Source organism: Entelurus aequoreus, linkage group LG06 (genome assembly GCF_033978785.1).
Source record: "Entelurus aequoreus isolate RoL-2023_Sb linkage group LG06, RoL_Eaeq_v1.1, whole genome shotgun sequence".
Taxonomy (NCBI): Eukaryota; Metazoa; Chordata; class Actinopteri; order Syngnathiformes; family Syngnathidae; genus Entelurus; species Entelurus aequoreus.
The window spans coordinates 66,010,394-66,034,014 of record NC_084736.1 but is presented as its reverse complement, the minus strand read 5'-3'; the positions used below and the strand labels follow the sequence as shown (position 1 = coordinate 66,034,014).

Genomic DNA, 23,621 nt, shown 5'->3' with positions numbered 1-23,621 from the left:
GTAGGTGTTGTATAATTTATTGTATAATAAAAAAAAAAAGGTAATGCATGATGAACACTAAGTGTATGTAACACGAGTATATACATAACATATATGAAACATAAGAGCGACAAGCAGTAGAAAATGGATGGATATTTATAACTGTGTGTGGTGGTTAATCCATTTGGTTACTGTCAAGTGGCACATAGCCAGGAAATATAAATTAAATTACACATAAAATATTCACACATTCCTGTGGCAATTATCTATAGTGTATGCAATGTATAATATTTACTTATATTACTTATAGTATTGTTTAATGTGAAAAACATTTTGTCATAACACAAATAAAACACAGTATAATGGAAAAAAAATGACAAGTGAAAACTGTACCCACCTTGAATCATGGCTGTTTTTGCCATCCTTTTGCAAAACTTTTTCATATCCATGTGCTCTCATTTTATCACATTTATACAAACACACAAACGTTTGAAGATAATGTGGTCTTTATTCTGTTATTGATTCCTCCAGAACAATATTATTTTACTATCTGAATTACAGACTGACAAACAGGAACAGTACTACAACTTGTGGAGTATTTGTAGATTGTGAAATATTTATTTAGAGCACCCATTAAGTCATAACAGTGCAACACTAAATGTAAAGCAAGAAGTATCATATTTAAACAATGCAGGTCACTTACTATAATAACCAGTGAAGTGCGGCGGGATTCGAGGCACTTTTGAGTTGAGTTTCATATGCTCTTACTAACGTTAATACAGGCTACTTTTTAAGAGAATAACAAGAAGATAATGAAAAAGTTATCAAATACGCCTTAGTCACATGTGTTTACTTTTATAAAAATTAAAAAAACATTTGTGGTTATACCTTTTTATTTGTATGTGGAAAAGTTTCCACACAATAATTGGATGATAAAAGTTTGATCACATTCCGTTTGGTCTAAAAGTTGACTTTAGAGACGTTTTTCCGCTTGTATATGTAATCCTCCATATTGGTAGTCTCATTCATTCATTCAGCAAAGCATCTAAATACATTTCTTGTATTTTGTTTTGTTAGGTTTTTTTTTGCGAGAAAATATTGTGTGGTACCCAATAAGCGCCTGCTAGCCCACGTACGCCGCCCCAATGTTATGCTGACTCAGTGTATGTGTAGACTAAGGGTACTACAGCACTTTTACATGGAGGACGTTGCTGACAAACAGAAAATTTGATATGTTGTACTTAAATTTTGAAATCAGTGTACACCACATGTAATAAAATGATAAAACAAACTTACAGAAAACTATCAAAGATATTCTGATGACTTCAATTGAGACACTTAGAAATAGTCATTGAAATGAAGATAAAAGGACCATAATGCCACTCTGTATTAACTATCAAAAATAAGACTGGTCGCGCGTATAGCTGGCATGTTTGGACACTGGTGCTCAAATATGTTCAATGCATACACATTGATATAGACCTATGTGACCATTTAATAGAAAATACATATGTAGTAGTGTCTATCAATTGATTTTCAAACTGTCAGCTAGCTGTCACTCTCCAGATTGCATGCACACACAAACACAGTTGTACATGCAAGCTCCACTGATGCCTCAAACCTTTTGTGCCAAACAGAACTCTTAGTATCCCAAATAACCCTCAAGGTAGTTATATTAAGTAATCAAAGTTCCAGCCAGGAAGAAGACGCTGTTGTAGCGTGCATACACACACTATATCACCCCAGCGACACACTTGAGCAAGGCTTGGATTGATACGGCCTTTTATAATTTAAAATTGTTTTCTACATTTACAACACTTTCCTTGTGGTCTACATAACATGTGATGGTGGTTCTTTGGTCAAAATCGTGCAAAGATTACGTTTTACAGATCATCTTCAAGCCACTTTTTGAGACCGTTTTGTGGGTGGTTTTATTTTTAAATGCCTCCACTTCGACTTCCATAGCGAGTCGACTGACAGATATAAGTTGGAACTATACGCTGCTTTGTATTAGAAATTGCAACAGTGGAAGATGCATGTGCATGTGCATGACCTTATTGACACTCGCTTAAAGCTCTTCGGGTAAATTTCTACCATGAATGGAGTTATCCGCTAACATAACACTTGGGAAAAAAGTCACAATTGGGGCAAATTCCAAACGGCTTGTTTGGAGGAAGAAATGGGAAGGCAAGATTGTTTTATAAATATCTACACCAATGTCCATGGTTTGATTTCAAATTTTTAGGATTTAAGCAGATCTCAAATACACAAAAACAGGTACCAATAGGTAAAAACAGTTGATTTTGCATACTAGGTTCCCTTTTAAGTGTTTTCTTTTTCATGTATTACAGTGACATTCAAAGAGTTGATAAAACTCCATAATCTACAATTTTCACAGAACCAAGAAAAAAGGTTCCCACCTAATTTAGAGATTTTTACTTAAGAAAAAGATTCTTAAAAAATAGTAATCATACAGAAAACACATTTAATGAAAAAATATTCATCTGATGAATTATTTGTTTTGAAATCTTTCATCAAAACAAAGTGAAGTTCTGCCTCACCTGCCTACTTTGACCACACCCCCGGTAAATAAGATGTGACAGAACTGTGAAGCCCTTCAGTCACTACCTGTCCCTGCCATTTGTTGTCATGCCCCATCACCAGTTGATGATGGACCTGATGTGTCCCCACAGCTTGGTGACCCACAGGTTGACGCCGAACTCAGTCAAGTACTGAAGCTCTGGCATCAACATCTTACGGCACAGCTTCATCTGGGCCTCTTCTATGTTCTTCTTCAGGTTGTATCCCATGATGGATTTCTCTCCGATAGGCTGCCAGGGCTGCATGTCCGTCTCCTGGATGCTGCCGGCATCGACAGCGTGACCTTCCTCGATGCATGTGTCCGCCATCTCCGCGTTCCTCCGCCTGAGCTCCGCCACATCCTCCGCCATGCGCCCCCGTCCGTACGCGTCTACTTTCTCCCAGAAGGTCTCGTTGAAGTGCTGGTACAATTTCCAGTCGAGAGCGTTCCACTGCAGGGCCCTGGCTCTCAGGTATGGCGTCAGTTTGGACACGGTTGAGCTGTTGCGGGCGTTGAGCTTGAAGAAGAGGAGGTCCTCCATCTCCCAACAGAGCGCGTCTTTGAGAAGAATGAGAGATTCCTCAAAGTGTTCCCTCAACATGACCAACTGGAAACGCTCTGAGATGGATCGGATCCCCTCGTCTACGCGTGGATCATCGAGCTCCAGCATATTTTCCTGTCCAAAGTCAAAGAACAGCAGGTTCTTGAGGTAGAATGCGTTAAAGCCTTCCGGGTGAAAGTAGTAATGGGGGTCACGGAGGAACTCGGCCAGCTTGTCCCCTCCTGGCATCCTCCAAGTGAAGGGCACCACCCGACTGAAGTAGTGGAAGGAGGACTCAAAAAGCTCTGCGGGGTCTCTGAGGATGGTGATGTAGGACGTGTCAACAGGCAACAGCTTGGCCACCTCGTCCGCATTGAAGCGCATGTGGTTACAGATGATGTTGAAGCACATTCCCGGTTTGTAGTCTTTAACGTGGGAACGCTGGAAAAAGGCGGGGTAGAAGAAGTCGTTCCTGCTGTCAGGGAAGGCGAACCTCAGGTGATGTTTCTGTCCAAAGCGGAACAGGATGTTGAGTAAGGTGCTGCTCGCCGCTTTGTGAGTCTTCATGAACATGATGTCCACTTTGGGGGTGCACGTCCTTTCTGATGTGCTGGACGGCTGGGATGGGCGATGGGCACAGGAGTAAGACACTGGAACTCTGCAGGGATCACAGACAATCAAATACACTCTCATACTTACACAACACTCACTCAAATTAAACTATTTTACAGCAAAACTGTCTCAAGGATGAAAAGTGACGTCACTAGGGCACGTTTGCTTATGAGTGATATCGTCCGATAATAATACCGATCACATGTATTAACTCAATTTTTCCATACATTTAAGGTGAATGCTATTGGCAGTGTAACAAGATTGTAGTGGATTGTCCGAAGCTTAAACAGCAACAAAAGTGAGTTTAGTACAAAAAGTTTATTTACCCTTAGTCAAAAGTGCAAGTCGGATTGAGCTGTCCCTGCAGACAAACAAAACGTCCTCCGGAGGACACACAAAAAAGCAATCTCTCTAGAGTCCTGGTCTCCTGGCCATTTTATCTGTTTCTTCGTGCGTCAATCTGTTTTCCTCGTGCGTCACAGTCTTGTGGTTTTCGACATGTTTGTTTTGCAACATCCTTGAATCCCTTAATCATACTTAGACAATCAAAACATTTTGTAGACAGGTTGGCACGACTTCATATTCAACTTTGGCCAGAATAGAAGAGAAATGAAATGAGCGTACATTCTTGACAGACATGAAATATAGTTCAAAGGTCAGAAATTCTACTACAAGATCAACACAATATTTAAACTAGTTTATCATTCTCTTTCAATACCTATAATTCAGTAGTACACATTAAACATTTTGGGAGAAATTGCGTGTAAATGTTGATATGTGCAAGCCGAACTAAAATGCTACCACGTTTTATGACTTCTGAGTCCAAATTATTTTTATTAGCAAAATTGGCTTGAAAAATGTTGGGTTAAAGTTAGGGCTCGACAATTATTCAAATTTTAATTTCAGTTATGGCTTCTCACGATTATGAAAATATAATAATCGAAAAAAAAAAGATTAATGGGCCGCGCAACGTGCAAGCAAAAAACTAAATGTCGAGACGGTCACGTGAAACAGCGACTAAACTACAAAGCTGAAACTAGCAATAACAATCCATACACCCACAACACATCTCATCTGCTTGTGTTGTTGTGAACGACATCATTGATGTAACAATGTACAAACAGTGGTCGCAACTTGGGAGGCGCTCTCCTTTTGTTTGTTTTTTTAACAGCCTCAAGTGAGTCGACTCTTTGCTCATCAAGTTGAGCAACAGCACACTTCCCCTTTCACAATAATAGCTCGGTGCGCCACATCCAGTCTGACTGCTCTAACAAAATAAAGGTTTAAGAAAAAAGTACCTTGTACAAGCATATTGTTCTTAAAAGCACTTATTTATACATTTACAAAATGATTATGTTTTGACCTAAACTACTGGTCAAAATTGTCCAAAGATGTATTGCACCAATAAATGTGAGGATTTTTGTTACACAAAAAGCACACACTCTATGGTGGTAAAATAAATGTAAAAGGTAAAAAAAACTTAATTAAAAACAATTAAAACGGAAAAACTGAAATGTTTTGTTTTTTAGATCGCTATTTTATTTTTATTTTTTATTGTTTCGATATTAATATTTTACTTGTGGTTTATTCGTTATTAATTTATATCCAGGTTTTTGTTCTTTTTTAACTATATTTAAAGTTAAGTTTTGGTGGTAGAATATTGACTCACGTTTTCAAATTAATAAATAATCGTATAATTCAACGTGATTATTATTTTTGCCATAATCGTCCAGCCCTAATTAAAGTATTAACATTTTGACTTTGGAACAGTTGAAATCCGTTGAAAAACATGGAAGTTTTAACACTTTTGAATAGAAAGTAAGTGCTATGGAAAAGTGGAAAACTGGGAACGTGACCCAATTGCCCTGAATGAGCTGCATGAGTTGGTGGTTTAACGACTGAAATTGGTTGAACAATGCAAGGAAAGTAGTCGTAAGAAAAAAGGGAATTGAAACTGAAATGCAGGAATTTTGGTGAAACCGGAAATATTTTTGTATGCGGGGAAAATTGTTGGTTTGAATGTCCATGATAAGTGGAGTGCAATAGTAGACAATAACTAAACAAAAGCAAAAACTACTATCGACTACTCATTTTTTGCCCCAAATCCTCCTGTGTCCAGGGAATTATTGCTGGAGTTTGTAAACATTACCCAAAATAACAAAAATTATTTTGAGAAAGTAAAAATATTGACCTAATCAGTCTGGTATCGTTCATATACTGATACCACCCTTGGTGCCAACACCACCAATTTATAGATGGATCCACCCTCCTTTCACGTGTCGTGTACTGACTGTTTAACATTTGCTGTTAAACTATCCTCTCTCTAAACTCGTATTAATCTACTTATTCATTTCCTGGTAATATCTGCTTACTTTCTGTTGTAACATGGTTCAATCTACACTTCTTAAACTTTACTCTACTTTGTGGTTAGCATAGCTATTAGCATGCCTGCTCCCAACTTGCGCTCGGTGTGTAACATGTGATAATGACACCTGATAATGATAGGCCAACTTAAGATGCTAAAAAATGCAGTTAATTTAAAGTACAAGAGGTTATTAATATTAGCTTAGGGGAGCAGCTCCACACTGTGTATGGAGACACATAATTAGCTGCTAGGGGACTAAAAATATATACAGTGTCAGCCATTAATGGCGATCACGTACTTTTCACAAACATCGGCCGATCGATCGGCACATCCCTGGTGTGCACCCATTTAATTCATTACATATTGACTTTATTGTCTATCAAAGTAGTTGTACAGTAGTGTTAGTTTGGGAAGGTGTACCTAATGAAGTGTACACAAACAAGGATGCAAGAGTGGTGCTATGAAATACAATTGTCCCACATGTATATGCATGCTTATAGGTTGAAGGGAAGTGCATACTCAGGCATGTTCAGAGGCACCTGCAGCATGGACAGAGAGTAAAGCAGCATCATGCAGGAGGTCATTAAAATACCAAGAACCAGACTTTTGCAGATGGACCTCCAGTGCCGTCTTTGCTTGCCTGCCATTGTGCAGCACAGTCAAGGGTTACCTAAAAAAACAAAAACACATTCAGTGTGCATTGAAAAAGGGGCATGCATGCTTTGCAATAAGAGGTGATTAGTTTGCTCCTAAAGTCCAGAATTAGCTCCTTCGTCTTGTCTATGTTCACAACTAAGGCATTGTCCTCTCTGTAGACAGGGACTTTGTGGACCAGCTCCATGTAAAATGTTATTGTCCTGGGGGAAGATGCAGTCATGTGTGTACAGGGAGAAAAGTTTAGGGCTGAGGCAGCGCCCTGTGGGGTTCCTGTGCTGATTGTGAGCTCAGCAGAGGCCTTTGTTCCCATTCTCACCACCTGTGGTCTGTCTTTAAGGAAGTCCAGGTGGGTGTCGGTACTCCAAGGTCTATCAGCTTCCCAAATAGCTTCGTTGGACGAATGGTGTTGAAGGCGGAGCTGTAATCCAAAACTAGTAGGCGTCTGTACGTGTTGTTGATGCCCAGATCTCATTGCATTCAATCGATCGCAACTGGACTGTTTGGTTTGTTTTAAAAGACGTTTCGCCGCTCATCCGAGTAGACTTAGATAGGTCAGATCTAGTTTGATTGACTGCCCCTTTAATGCTCCCTCAAATCCTCTTTTTTATGGGTACAATCTTCTGAAGCTTACAGAGTGCAACAGATTCCACAGTGCTTGTATTACGTATAACGTAGTATATGAATTAAATTCTAGACTGCCAGCTCATCCCAGTGACCACTAATTCTCATAGACAGAACACTAGAAGTAAACCTTTATTAAGAGGGGAAAAAAATGGTCATCTAAAGTGTACAAGCTTTAGTATAGCCTGCAGAGCAGGGGTCCCCAAACTTTTTGACTCGGGGGCCGCATTGGGTTAAAACAATTTGGCCGGGGGCCGGGCTGTATATATATATATATATATATATATATATATATATATATATATATATATATATATATATATATATATATATATATATTGTATATATATACTGTATATATATATATATATATATATATAAAAAAGATATACATAGCGCACTTTCCGCACGCGCGATGATGTCACGTTATCGATGAGAAAATGCATTTTTAGACAATATAATTTGCCTGAGCGGCTAGGAGACACCGTGAGTAGCAAGCGGTACAAAGTGGATAAGAAAAGATAGAAAAAATAATAATAATAATTTTATTTATTTATTTTTTTTATATACTTGGGGACTTCCCGCGGGCCTGATTTTGGACGCTGGCGGGCCGGGTCCGGCCCACGGGCCGTAGTTTGGGGACCCCTGCTGTAGAGGCTCGATGATCTGGAATGAGATTGATAGCTCTATAAAAGAATCACATTCTTTAAACATTTTTAAAAAGCGTTTTAAGCTAAATTTATTGCGACGTTATGCTTAGTACATTTAGCACATCCCTTATGGTTGAGGAATTCACATCAGTCGCATAATTTTGGTCTTGACCTCTGTATATATGATGAGATTATCACAGATCTTCAAGATGCAACATTTTAATCAAATTTGAATAATAGCATATAGAGACTAATTTGGTGGATTTAAAGATTCCTTTTTTATTTATAAATGAAATTGTAAATGGGTATTTGGTGGGTAGATTTAGAAACGTATTGTATAGTATTTTGTATATTATACAATGATGTATATTTTAACTTTGAGTCCCTGTCCATAAGCTGTGTGCTTCTGGGGATGACCTTTTTGCAGAACGGACTCTGATATTAACAAAATAAACAATAATGAAATACAAAACTATGTTTGTCTGTAAATAAATAAATTAATTAATTAATAAAAAATAAATAAATAAATATGTGATGGCCAAGCCAGGTTTTATTGGTGAAATGGAGTCAAACGTCACTAGTGCTTAATGCAGTGGTTCTTAACCTGGGTTCAATCAAACCCTAGGAGTTCGGTGAGTCGGCCTCAGGGGTTCGGCGGAGGTCAAAACACACCCGACTCATCGTGTAAACCAGGGGTCCCCAAACTACGGATCCGGCCCGCCAGCGTCCAAAATCAGGCCCGCGGGAAGTCCCAAGTATTAAAAAAATGTTTTTAATTTTTTTAAATTTTTTTATTATTTTTTTTCTTATCTACTTTGTACCGCTTGCTACTCACGGTGTCTCCTAGCCGCTCAGGCAAATCATATTGTCTAAAAATGCATTTTCTCATCGATAACGTGACATCATCGCGCGCGGAAAGTGTGCTATATATATCTAATATATATATATATATCTATATATATATATATTATATATATATATATCTAATATATATATATGTATATATATATATATATATATATATATATATATATATATATATATATATATATATATATATATATATATATATATGTATATATATATATATTAGATATATATATATATATATAGATATATATATATATTAGATATATACATATACATATACATCTATACATATACATATATATATATATATATATATATATATATATATATATATATATATATATATATATATATATATATATATATATATATATATACAGCTTGGCCCCCGGCCAAATTGTTTTAACCCAATGCGGCCCCCGAGTCAAAAAGTTTGGGGACCCCTGGTGTAAACACAAACTTCTCCCTATCGGCGTATTACGGATACGGCAACAGCTGACTGATTTGCAGGTGTGTAATTTGTTGTGAGTTTATGCACTGTGTTGGTTTTGTTGTTTGAACAAGGTGATGTTCATGCACGGTTCATTTTATGCACCAGTAAAAAAACATGGTAACACTTTAGTATGGGGAACATATTCACCATTAATTACTTGCTTTTTAACATGCAAATTAGTAACATATTGGCTCTTAACTAGTTATTATTAAGTACTTATTAATGCCTTATTCGGCATGGCCTTATTATAACCCTGACCCTAACCCTAACCAAATAACTCTAAATTAAGTCTTTATTACTTAGAATATGTTCTCCTAGTGTCCAAATAACTCTAAATTAAGTATTTGTTACTTAGAATATGTTCCCCATACTAAAGTGTTACCAAAGACATATAACTTTGTCTTGAATTAGAAAAAAAAAATGTTTTTTTATTTTTTACTTAAGAAGGGTTCGGTGAATGCGCATATGAAACTGGTGGGGTTCGGTACCTCCAACAAGGTTAAGAACCACTGGCTTAATGGATTGGTGAAACTGGTGTGGCAGACAATGCCTGCTGGAAAAAGTCTTTAACAAGCCAAAATAAGATGTCTTTGCAAGCAATAGTCAATAGATCAGGGGTCACCAACCTTTTTGAAACCAAGGGCTACTTCTTGGGTACTGATTACTGCGAAGGGCTACCAGTTAGATACACACTTAAATAAATTGCCAGAAGTAGCCAATTTGCTCAATTTACCTTTAACTCTGTTATTATTAATAATTAATGATATTTATCTTTATGGAAACACTGATCATCTTAATGATTTCTCACAATAAATATATATAGAAACAGATAAATATCAATATGCAACACTTTATTTTTATATTTTCTCTAAGTGCACATTTTTCAAATTGAACATTTTCAAATGATCACTTCCAAGACAGTCTTGTGAAATCACAATATCCCATTTTAACTAGCTAGCCACTAACATTTTTTTAACAAATCATGAATTACTTTGCACCATGTTTGTACAAATAATAACTCATGTAAAATACAAAAGTAAACTCTCAAATTTTTAAATCATGTCACACTTTGAACTGGACACCAAATCTGTTATCTGTTTCTTTGTCAGTTAGTGGGAAGCCTGGCATTGCATGCTGTTAACTAGTGTGTTGTACTCTGGTGTGTAACTTGACACTGCAACTCTGAGTGAGTCTTGCAGATGTGCATCAGTGAGGCGTGTTCTGTGTTTGTTCTTGATGAAGTTCATGTCAGAAAAGGCCGATTCACAAAGATAAGATTTTTCCTCATTGTTTGCGGAACCTTCTTAATCTTTTGGACATATTTTCACAGCAATCTGGCCTTAAGCTTAATTATGATAAATGTAAAATGTTAAGGATCGGAAATCTAAAGGGAACGTCCTTTCAAATGGAATGCAAAGTGCCTGTTTTGTGGACAGATGGACCAGTTAACATACTTGGTGTTGTTGTCCCAGAAAATCTGGAAGATCTAGGCTCACTAAATTATGATAATCGACTAAGAAAGCTGGACAAAATTATGCAATTATGGAAAGGGAAATCCCTAACCTTGTATGGTAAAATGTCTATTGCCAACTCGTTAATTATTCCTCAATTTATTTATTTGTTTTTGTCATTACCAGCTCCATCACAAAACTTTTTTAAGATTTATGAGCGGAGGGTCTTCGATTTTGTCTGGAACGGCAAACCAGAAAAGATTAAAAGAAAGGTTTTGTACAAAGAGTATGAATATGGGGGCCTGAAACTTCTCAACCTTGAAGCTATGTGTCTGTCTTTAAAAGCATCAATTGTTTCAAAGATGTATTTAAACATTTAGTGGTACACAAATGTCCTGTTGGACAAAGAACATGTACTGTATCAAAAGAAATTGTATCCTTTTTTACAAGTGATCCCCTCCCAGAGAGTCTGCTGGGAAACATGGCGGGGTTCATAAAGGAAACAATCCACTCATAGTGGTGTTTTCAATTTTATGTGCCAGAAAAAAGAGACAATATTTTGCAGCAGTTAATATGGATGAACTCTAATATTGTAATAGATGGAAAGCCTTTCTTTTGGAAAAATATGTTTGAAAGAGGAATCATTTTTGTCAATGATATTATCAATGAGAATGGTAAAATTATGAAGTATGATGAATTTAGAGCTATGTATGGTGATGCTTGCTCAAGCTTTTCATTTGATCAACTAACTGGAGTAATTGGGAAAAGATGGAAACAAATAATTAATTATGGAACTACTAAATTATTAGTTTGTAAACCTCTAATAAGAAATTCTAGTTGGCAAAAAGGAACTAAAATAAATAGAAAAATATATAATTTTTATTTAATAAAGAAATCTTAGAAGGCTGCCTCATACAACACAAATGGAAAATGGGAGGACTTTTTTGACTGCCCGTTGCCATGGGATGCCATATTCAAACTAATCTATAAAACCACTATCGATGTGCAAAATCGTTATTTTCAAATTAAAATTATTTATAACTTCTTACCCACAGGGAAAATGTTAAAATTATGGAATATGACAGAGTCAGATGATTGCCGATTTTGTTGTCAGGAGCCTGAATCCACCCTGCATTTGTTTTGGTATTGTCATATTGTGTCTTTGTTTTGGGTGGAAGTTGAAAAAATGTGTTTAAGGATTGGTTTGTTTATGAAGCTTAATGTGGTTTCTGTTATTTTAGGAGAGTTCATTGACAATCATGATTTAGTCAATTTAATTATAGTACTCTGTAAAATGTTTATTTTTAAGGCCAAAAACAGATATTCACTTAGTATTACTTTCTTTAAAACATTTATTCAGTATTTTCTAACTTTAGAAAGTTACATGGTTGAAAACGATAATGATGCCAAAAAACATTAAAAAAAAGATGAGAAGTCCTCAAAGGCTTATTTTGAAAGTATAATTATGTTTATAGATTATATGATATCTGTTGTTGTGTTCCCTAATTTGAGTGACCTGGACATAATCTGGACTGTACATAAATGCTTATTTTGAAAATTTAATTTTGTTTATAAATTATATGCAATCTGTTGTGTTCCCTAATTTTTTTCTGTGTACATGAATGAAGGTGTGTGTTGCTGAGTCCGACTTGGACATTATCTGGACTGGGCCTGGTTTAAAAAACCCTTTAAACAAATCTAATTTCATTGACAACCTGGTCTGTTGAAGATAAGGCCCTTTTTTAAAAAATAAAATAAAATAAGATAAATAAATAAAAAACATTTTCTTGGATACAAAAGAAAGTAAAACAATATAAAAATAATTACATAAAAAATAATAATTAATGAAAATGTTAGTGGACCAGCAGCCTATACAATCACGTGTGCTTCAGGGACTGTGTCCCTTGCAGATGTGTTGTCTATGTTGTGGGAACCAGAATATTGGTAGCAGAAAGAAATAACCCCTTTTGTGTGAGTGGGTTTGGATGAGTGTGCAAGGGGGAGGTTGTTTGGGTTGATGCACTGATTGAAAGTGTATCTTGTGTTTTTTTCTATGTAGATTTAATTTAAAAAAAAAAAAAAAAATTAAATTTTTCTTTTTTCTTTTTTTAGAACAGGCCCGCGGGCGACTCATCTGGTCCTTACGGGCGACCTGGTGCCCGCGGGCACCGCGTTGGTGACCCCTGCAATAGATTATGAATAAATATAATAACGATATCAATCAATGAGCAATATAGTATTCTATGTAACGGAGTAAAAGCGTTTCTTCTTCACAAAACACTCGAGTAAAAGTAGAAAGTATATTGCATTAAAAGTACTCTGACAAGTACAATTTAAAAAAGTTACTTAATTAAATGTAACAAAGTAAATGTTGCATATTACTAGCAATAATTTTTTCGATTAGTCGACTAGTCATACGATTATTGCTTATGATCTGCTGTACACATTTGCGCTCGAGTCCCCAACTTGATTTCCACTCATGTTTAAAACCTATTTTAGTCAATTTAATTGTAACAAAATAAACATACATTTCTGACAAACACATGAATTGAATTTATTACGCAAAGGGCCTGATTTAATCAAATCTAAATGCCACGCGGTAAACAGCGTGTGCAATCTAAAAAAATTGCGTGTTGCGTAGAATCTACTAGCACTGCGTGTGCAATTGAAAAGTGGTGCAAATGAGGATTTTGCGTGGACTATACAGGGCTTCACCAAGGAGACACATTCATGTTATGATCCTTTCTACCCGTGGCATTTTGCTATGTTTTCAAACAAGCAGAAGACATGTACCACTGTATGGGCATTTTGAAGCAGTCGTGCAGTGCACCTACATTGACACAACTTTTATTTTTAACCGCTGAAAGTGCATGGGGGGGAGGTTGCACTTACTCCAAGATGCAAAAGAATGCATATTTAAAGAGGTTTTTTTCATATAAGAAATATTTCAGTAATATATTCTGTGAAAAAACAAATGTCATTAAAAAATACTCAAGGACGCCAAAACGCATCAATAATTTGTTTTAATCAGCCCCTTAAGTTCTCGAGCAGCTACAGTGGGTATGAAAAATATTCAGACCCCTTTACATTTTTCACTCTTTGTTTCATTGCAGCCATTTGCAGTCTTTTTTTTCCCATTAATGTACACTAAGCACCCAATCTTGTCAGAAAAAAACAAAAATGTAGAAATGTTTGCTAATTTATTACAAATAAAAGACTCAAAAATTACATTTGCATAATTATACAGACCCTTTGCTCACGGTACATTGCTGCATTTATTTTTCCCTCTATCCTGACTAGTCTCCCAGTTACTGCCGCTGAAAAACAACCCCACAGCATGATGCTGCCACCACCGTGCTTCACTGTAGGGATGGCATTGGCCTGGTGATGAGTGGTGCCTGGTTTCCTCCAAACATGACTGCTGGCATTCACACCAAAGACTTCAATCTTTTTCTCATCAGACAGACAATTTTGTTTCTCATGGTGTGAGAGACTTTTAAGTGGATTTTGGCAAACTTTTTACCAAGAAATGGCTTCTGTCTGGCTACTATAGCAAACAGGCCTGATTGGTAGATTGCTGCAGAGATGGTTGTCCTTCTGGAAGGTTCTCTCTTTAGAGGAATGCTGTAGCTCTGACAGAGTGACAATCTGGTTTTTGGTCACCTCCCTGACTAGACCTAGATGAATGCAGCAAAGACATCCTGGATGAAAACCAACACTTCCCATCCAATCTGATGGAGCTTGAGAGGTGCTGCAAAGAGGAACGGGCAAAACTGCCCAAAGATAGGTGTGCCAAGCTTGTGGCATCATATTCAAAAAGACTTGAGGCTGTAATTGCTGCCAAAGGTCAACAAAGTATTGAGCAAAGGGTCAGAGTACATGTGATTTTTTTTATTTTTAATCCATTTGCAAAAATTTCTACATTTCTTTTTTTTCTTTCTTTCAAGATGGGGTGCTGTGTGTACATTAATGAGAAATAAAATTAAATGTTCTGATTTTAGCAAATGGCTGCAATAAAACAAAGTGATTTGAATACTTTCTGTAACCCCTGTATAAAATTATAAAATGATGTTGCTGAATAGACAATATTTTTTTATTCCTGTCAGTCCAACATGTTGACACGCAGGACAGAGGGTTCTCGTCTTTCCATCACTGATCCCGCAACTGTGTGTGGAACGGTCAGTTTGCACGTCTTTTTGACACGTGCTAAATAAAACGCAAAAACGTGCTAGCAAAACGCTGATGAGTGTTGATAAATTACTTTGCGCATGCTAAATCATTATATTTGCATGTTCTCCTCCCAATATTGTGGGCGTTTTGATGATCAGCATATATCTTGCATGTTCATTAAGACAGACGCAAAATGGATTGCACACCTTATTCTACTTTCCGGTACTTAAAGGCCTACTGAAACCCACTACTACCGACCACACAGTCTGATAGTTTATATATCAATGATGAAATCTTAACATTGCAACACACGCCAATACGGCCGGGTTAACTTATAAAGTGCAATTATAAATTTCCCGGGAAACTTCCGGTTGAAAACGTCTAGGTATGATGACGTTAATGGTTGAAACGGAAGTATTCGGACATATTGTATCCCAATACAAACTAGCTCTGTTTTCATCGCAAAATTCCACAGTATTCTGGACATCTGTGTTGGTGAATCTTTTACAATTTGTTTAATGAACAATGGAGACTGCAAGGAAGAAAGCTGTAGGTGGGATCGGTGTATTAGCGGCGGCTACAGCAACACAACTAGGAAGACTTTGAGTTGGATAGCAGACGCGCTATCCGACGCTAGCCGCCGACCGCATCGATGATCGGGTAAAGTCCTTCGTCGCGCCGTCGATCGCTGGAACGCTGGTGAGCACGGGTGTTGATGAGCAGATGAGGCCTGCGTAGGTGGATAGCTAATGTTTTTAGCATAGCTCTGTGGAGGTCCCGTAGCTAAGTTAGCTTCAATGGCGTCGTTAGCAACAGCATTGCTAGGCTTCGCCAGGCTGGAAAGCATTAACCGTGTCGTTACAGGTCCAGTGTTTGGTAGTATTGTTGCTCTTCTGTCTATCCTTCCAGTCAGGGGCTTATTTCTTTTGTTTCTATCTGCATTTAAGCACGATGCTATCACGTTAGCTCCGTAACTAAAGTGCTTCGCCGATGTATTGTCGTGGAGATAAAAGTCACTGTGAATGTCCATTTTGTGTTCTCGACTCTCATTTTCAAGAGGATATAGTATCCGTAAAAAAGATACGTCCTGCACTGTAGTCTAATCCTTCACTCTCACGTTCCTCATCCACGAATCTTTCATCCTCGTTCAAATTAATGGGGTAATCGTCGCTTTCTCGGTCCGAATCGCTCTCGCTGCTGGTGTAAACAATGGGGAAATGTGAGGAGCCCTTCAACCTGCGACGTCACGCTACTTCCGGTACAGGCAAGGCTTTTTTTATCAGCGACCAAAAGTTGCAAACTTGATCGTCGATGTTCTCTACTAAATCCTTTCAGCAAAAAATATGGCAATATCGCGAAATGATCAAGTATGACACATAGAATGGATCTGCTATCCCCGTTTGAATAAGAAAATGTCATTTCAGTAGGCCTTTAACAGACGCAATACACTTTGTGCATGTTTAGGAGATCAGCTTTGCATCTGCTATCAATTTTGCACGTGTTTTAGTACACGCAAACCTCGAGTAAATCAGGCCCAAATTGTAAAGTATATATAGGAAAGATAAAGAGATTTAAAATGCTGGAAACATGACATTCAGTGCAAAAATTGTTGTAATCGTTGCAGTTTAGACTTCTCTGTACTTCTTTCTCAGTTGTCCCATAAAATAAATAATGCATCCCTGAGAAAAATGATACGTTGTAATTGGAAGCACCTGCAAAATCAGCACCGTGTTTCACTTGAGCCGTGCTGTTTTCCAAACAAGAATGAAAGAAGAATGTTTTCAGCAGATACTGATCTGCGGTCATGTGCTATCAAACGTGTTCTCAGCTGACTTCCAGGAAACAGGAAACACTGCATTACACTCAGTTTTTTCACATGAACTTACACCGTCATTGTTGTTTACGATTGTAAATAAATCATGTAAAACACAACACATAGAGTCAGGATTTATGCAAAAACATGTTAGACAAAGATCCTGTAGTAGATCAGCTTTGTCTGCCGTGCTGGTTTATAAGTGCTGGTTAGGTAAAACATGTCTGATATTATCAGTGGACCAGCAAACCATAAGCTGCACGTGCCATTCCTTCAGTCATTTAATATTCTAGTCCAGGAGCCAGCAATCTTTTATCATCAAAAGAGCCATTTTACCACCACTTTTATGTAACCAAAAAAGTCTAGTGCCACAAAACACAATACACCTTTAAAAGGTGTAATATTGTGTTTACTTTTCAGACAGGAATCAGTCCATGCAGAATTAAATTATACTTTATTGCTATTTTTGTGGGGATTTACAGTGATACCTTAACTTAAGAGTGCCCCAACAAGCGTGTTTTGAGATAAGAGCTGTCTCTCGGCTAATTGTTAGAAAAAAACATTTTAGTTAGAAGCATCCTAGCCATTAGTTTGCTTAGTAAATGTCACAGTGAACCCTGTAAATTCAGACTTAACCATCTAATGTCTTACACGCTAGAAGAAATGGTCATAACTTTGTTTTCCAACCATGGGAAGGAAAAGGTTAGTGTAAAGCAGTGCTGAGAAGAAGAAGTAGATGATATTTATTGAATTAAACAAATTAATCATCAAAAACATGACATAGTGTGTAGCAAACTTGGCGAAGCAATTTGAACGTATCACTGCTGGTCTGCACCATACTGAAGCAGAATGAGTGTAATGCCAGCCAATAATTTTTTTATAATATCCAAATGGCATGAAAATATAGAAAAGCTGCTGATGGTGTGTTTGACCAGATAAAGACACTCTGATAGAAAAACAAATGTGAGAGGTATACTAATTTTGTCACATTCTGTATCCAATTGTCAATATCAGGGGTGCCCAAAGATGGCCAGGGGGCCAAATTTGGCGCGTTGAGGTTTGGAGATCATGATGATAACTTGGTGAAGCAGTTGGAGCATATCACTGCTTATCTACACCACACAAAAGCAGAAAGAGTTTAACACCAGCCAACAATGTTAAAATAACATCTTAACGGCGGACATTTATTCAGTAACATATCAATCAATCAATCAATCAATGTTTATTTATATAGCCCTAAATCACAAGTGTCTCAAAGGGCTGTACAAGCCACAACGACATCCTCGGTATGCTACTGATGGTGTGTTTGACAGAGAAACAGCTGAAGGAGATAACGTAGAAGTCCACTCTCCAAGGTAAATACTGTACATTATTATTAGATTGTCAAAACTACTGTAGTTGATAGTAATTTATATGTATTTATACAATATTTCTTGTTTAAAAGTTTACATTTTTAAAAGGCATGTTACATGTTAAAATGGGTCCGCTAAGCTGAAGACAATCGATCCAGCCATCGAAAAAGCCCAGAAATGATGGTAAGTAACATTTGTCCAGCCCAGGAATTGTGAGAACTTCAAACACGGGTCGACAAATCCCCACTGGTTTAGAGTTATTTGGGCAGGGTCAACGAGCTAAAATGTCTAAAAGTCAACTCATTGTCCAACACAGCTCTTAAGGCGCTGGGAAGTGACGTTTACACAACACAGTGTCGCACAAACACACCAACTGGCATTCGTTACACGTTAACACACACACACACACATACATACGTACGTGCGTGCGTGTATATATATATATATATATATATATATATATATATATATATATATATATATATATATATATATATATACACACACACATACCCCCATACATACTTACATACCACACATAGATACCCACACACACACACGTATATATACATACACACTTCGCTGGTTTTGGGTTTTGTACATATACTGTACGTATATACATAGTATATACGTATACTTGTATACATATACGTATATACATATACAGTATGTATATACAGTATGTATATACACATACTGTATATACAGTATGTATATACACATACTGTATATACATACTGTATATGTATACGTATATGTATACAAGTATACGTATATACTATGTATATACGTACAGTATATGTACAAAACCCAAAACCAGCGAAGTTGGTATGTATATACAGTATGTATATACACATACTGTATATACAGTATGTATATACACATACTGTATATACATACTGTATATGTATATACGTATATGTATACAAGTATACGTATATACTATGTATATACGTACAGTATATGTACAAAACCCAAAACCAGCGAAGTTGGTACGCTGTGTAAATCGTAAATAAAAACAGAATACAATGATTTGCAAATCCTTTTCAACTTACATTGAATTGAATATACTGCAAAGACAAGATATTCAATGTTCGAACTGAGAAACGTATTTTTTTTTTGCAAATAATCATTAACTTGGAATTTAATGGCAGCAAAATATTGCTAAAAAGTTGGCACAGGGGCATTTTTACCACTGTGCTACATGGCCTTTCCTTTTAACAACACTCAGTAAACGTTTGGGAACTGAGGTTACCAATTTTTGAAGCTTTTCAGGTGGAATTATTTCCTATTCTTGCTTGATGTACAGCTTAAGTTGTTCAACAGTCCGTGGTCTCTGTTGTCGTATATTAGGCTTCATATAGCACCACACATTTTCAATGAGAGACAGGTCTGGACTACAGGCAGGCCAGTCTAGTACCCGCACTCTTTTACTATGAAGTCACGCTGTTGTAACACGTGGCTTGGCATTGTCTTGCGGAAATAAGCAGGGGCGTCCATGATAACGTTGCTTGGATGGCAACATATGTTGCTCCAAAACCTGTATGTACCTTTCAGCATTAATGGTGCCTTCACAGATGTGTAAGTTACCCATGGCTTGGGCACTAATACACCCCCATACCATCACAGATGCTGGCTTTTGAACTTTGCACTTATAACAATCCGGATGGTTCTTTTCCTCTTTGTTCTGGAGGACACAGCATCCACAGTTTCCAAAACTAATTTGAAATGTGGACTCGTCAGACCACAGAACACTTTTCCACTTTGCATCAGTCCATCCAGCGAAGCCGGCGGCGTTTCTGGGTGTTGTTGATGAATGGCTTTTGCTTTGCATAGTAGAGTTTTAACTTGCACTTACAGATGTAGCGACAAACTGTAGTTACTGATAGTGGTTTTCTGAAGTGTTTCTGAGCCAATGTGGTGATATCCTTTACACACTGATGTCGCTTTTTGATGCAGTACCACCTGAGGGATAGAAGGTCCGTTATATCATCGCTTACATGCAGTGATTTCTCCAGATTCTCTTAACTTTTTGATATTACCGACCGTAGATGGTGAAATCCCTTGCAACAGCTCGTTGAGAAATATTGTTCTTAAACTGTTTGACAATTTGCTCACGCATTTGTTGACAAAGTGGTGACCCTCGCCCCATCCTTGTTTGTGAATGACTCAACATTTCATGAAAGCTGCTTTTATACCCAATCATGGCACCCACCTGTTCCCAATTATCCTGTTCACCTGTGGGATGTTCCAAATAAGTGTTTGATGAGCATTTCTCAACTTTCTCAATCTTTTTTGTCACCTGTGCCAGCTTTTTTGAAACATGTTGCAGGCATCAAATTCCAAATGAGCTGATATTTGCAAAAAATAAAGTTTTCCAGTTCAAACGTTATATATCTTGTCTTTGCAGTCTATTCAATTGAATATAGGTTGAAAAGGATTTGCAAATCATTGTATTCTGTTTTTATTCATGATTTACACAACGCGCAAACTTCACTGGTTTTGGGTTTTGTATATACGTATATACATGTACGTATATACGTATATACATGTACGTATATACATGTACGTATATACATGTACGTATATAGTAACGGACCTATATACATATATACATGTACGTATATACATGTACCTATATATATGTATATGTGTATATACGTATGTATATATATATATATACATATATGTTAGCAAATAAAACCAGATGTTTCGGGTGGATCTACCTGAGTTCACTGTGACATTTGCTACGCCAACTAATGGCGGGGATGCTTGTAAATCTAATTTCTGATTGCAACTTGAAGCATAATTAGTCGAGAAATAGCTCTTACCTCAAAACACTTAGGTACCACAATACCTTCTGCAACGTAGGGCCACAGACTATAGTTATTTTCATATCTAAATTCATTCAGAATATACTGTATGTGTACCCAATGAATGAAAGTCCAAAATATAAATATTGTGGTTAAAGGAAATGCAATGCTATTATTATTATTGGGCCCATTTAACGTAAACATGCTATACAAACAAAGCATATACACGAGTAGTATTTTTAAGCGCAGTTGTGACAACAAAGGCCCTTATGTAGTCTGTATAACTATAAGAGCTTTTTATGACGGCTCTATTTTAAACCATTCAATTGTTGCTAGAGTAAACAACTGGTATTAACTGATGTTATGCACACTATACTACTAAGCATACTTACTCAGTGTTCATCAACAGCAGTGGAAAAGAGGAAAACAAAGACTGGCGAGTTCTTACCTTCATACATTAGTCCAACTTGGAAAGTCTGGTTGCAGTCTTTCCTTTCGTACTCCACCTGTCAAAAACAAGTTGCTCAGCTCCCACACAAGTTCTTAAATCTGATCGTCACACAGAGATATGAGAGGCAGCAAAGTCCAATGCAGATCTCACCTTATCACATGTCCACATAAGAGATCTCCCACATCTTCTCCAGTTTCAAGCTGCCTATAAAAACACACCTGAGCCCTCAGCCCGCCTCCTGCGCCTAACTTTCTGATGCAAAAGCCATCTCCCTGAACGAAGCATTGCAGGGAGGCTCTGGTCCCTGCTGCATCAGGGACTCTGTCAGGGGATGAGCACTTGTCAGAGAGACAAACAGACACACACACGAGAGAGGGATGGATCGAGGGAGGAGAGGATTGCATAGTCCCTGTTCTGTGTCACCATACAGACGGGCCATTGATTGCACACACTGCAAGCTGATAGGAGGGGCGGAAGGGACGTAAAACAAATTCAGCAAGCTAAAGAACAAAGACATTATTTGTACTACATGATCAAGACTTCTCTATACAGTCTTTGAAATCCTTCACCATACATGCGGAATGTGCATGGAGCAGATAGTTTATATTGCCACAATGCTTGGGCCTTTACAGAGTGGCTTCTATATGCCAACTTTAGGTATAAACTGCACAGCAGTCAGAGATCCACAAGGGCTACATTAAACATTCAACATTTATCAAGGTTGCATTTTGGAATAGATGCCATCAGTTTGCAATGTTCTGGTTCTGTCAGACAACTACCCGTTGTAGTTGTTGTAGGGTAAATTCAATCTGAATATGCATTGATACCAGTGATTGTGACTGGGCTTTGAATAACTGAGGAGAAGAACACAATGTTTTAACAGAGCAACAGGCAGACCAAGGGGGTGGATGTCGATGTCAAAGCGGCACCTGTCAAAATCATTAAGTCTACAAAAAATTAAAATAAAAGGTGGCTTTAATTATTCAGAGAAGCACTCTGAAAAAAATTAAAAGTCTACATCAATGAGCATCGGACAAAACGCAAAAATTGCCAAGAAAGCATGCAAGTTAAAGGAGGAGAAAATGCAAGGCCCTTTGAGCAAAAAACTGTCAAACACTGTATTACTGTAAATGGAGGACGGGAGAAAGCCAAAATCAGACTCATGAAGTTTATCAACAAAAAAATAAGGTGACTTTGTTGATTCAGAGAAGCAATGTGAAAAAAAAAAAGTCTACATTGATTATCTGACAAAACACAAGGCAGGCATTGACAAGCATGTGACTTAAGGAAGCAGGAGAAAAGTTAATGACTGAGTAGAAAACTGTCAAATATGTTCCAATAAAATGGAGGATCAGACAAAGTCGGAGTCAAAGTCATGACATTTATTAATTAAAAAATTAGGTGGCTTTGCAGATTCAGAAAAAACATCTGAAAGGAACTAATAGTCTGCATGAATGAGTGTCTAACAAAACAACAGAGACCTCGCCAAGAATCACGAGAAAATGCAAGTCTCTTTGAGCAGCAAACTGTCAAACATTAAAAGGAGGAAGCCAAAATAATGACTATGATCACGGAAGACACGTTATCAACTCTAACAGTAATATTTGTATTTATTTTGATACCTTAACACGGCACAAACCATGTTCTTTTTTTCTCAAACTCCTATTTGTTTGATATTTTGATCACCTTTCCTTCTTTTTACACAGGAATGACAAAAATGCAAGCAAACAAAAATGTTGTACGTGTTAACGTGTCACGGATCTTCCTTAATAAAATGTATGATGCATGGTTGAAAAAAACCATACCACAGAAAACACATCTCTAATGACATTGAATACTGAACTTTGTAAAGACTTTTTGATATGCTCTTGCTATGGACATCTTATGGTCAAACAGTAGTTACTGCCATAGTTGTTATATTTGGGCCCCTGTGACCAAGTCTGTCCTATTGTGGGTAAACGTTCCAGCCCAAAGACACACAATAACTCTTCTGCACATCTCGGCTTGACACTGTTGCTTTTGTTGAGCACCCATAGTTTGCTCCTTCAGGCACTCCAAGTGCCAGGCTGAGACCCGAACTGGGTGGGCATGCATGGAATGAGGGTCAGGGTGAAAGGGGTGGGCTCCAAATTGAATGAAGTTATTGAGGAAAACCCACCAGGACCACAACAGCCTCTCAATAGGGGAGCGGGGCTTGCAGAG

General features: G+C 37.3%; 1 protein-coding gene across 1 annotated transcript; it reads right to left on the bottom strand.

Moving 5' to 3' along the window:
- Positions 1 to 490: 490 nt before the first annotated feature.
- On the bottom strand, positions 491 to 21,714 carry gal3st1a (galactose-3-O-sulfotransferase 1a). Its single transcript, XM_062051232.1, has 4 exons — positions 21,570 to 21,714; positions 21,417 to 21,474; positions 6,598 to 6,748; positions 491 to 3,759 (listed from the first exon to the last, which is right to left on the bottom strand). The coding sequence occupies exons 3-4, from the start codon at positions 6,723 to 6,725 to the stop codon at positions 2,637 to 2,639; spliced, it is 1,251 nt and encodes a 416-aa protein (XP_061907216.1). The 5' UTR covers positions 6,726 to 6,748; positions 21,417 to 21,474; positions 21,570 to 21,714; the 3' UTR covers positions 491 to 2,636.
- Between the last annotated feature and the right edge of the window lie 1,907 nt (positions 21,715 to 23,621).

Bases quoted from the DNA above. Each gene is read 5' to 3' on its own strand.
- gal3st1a (XM_062051232.1), bottom strand. From the start codon at position 6,725: ATGGCAGGCAAGCAAAGACGGCACTGGAGGTCCATCTGCAAAAGTCTG. The intron at 3,760-6,597 runs GTATGCACTTCC...TGATCCCTGCAG, and splicing joins GTGCCTCTGAACATGCCTGA to AGTTCCAGTGTCTTACTCCT.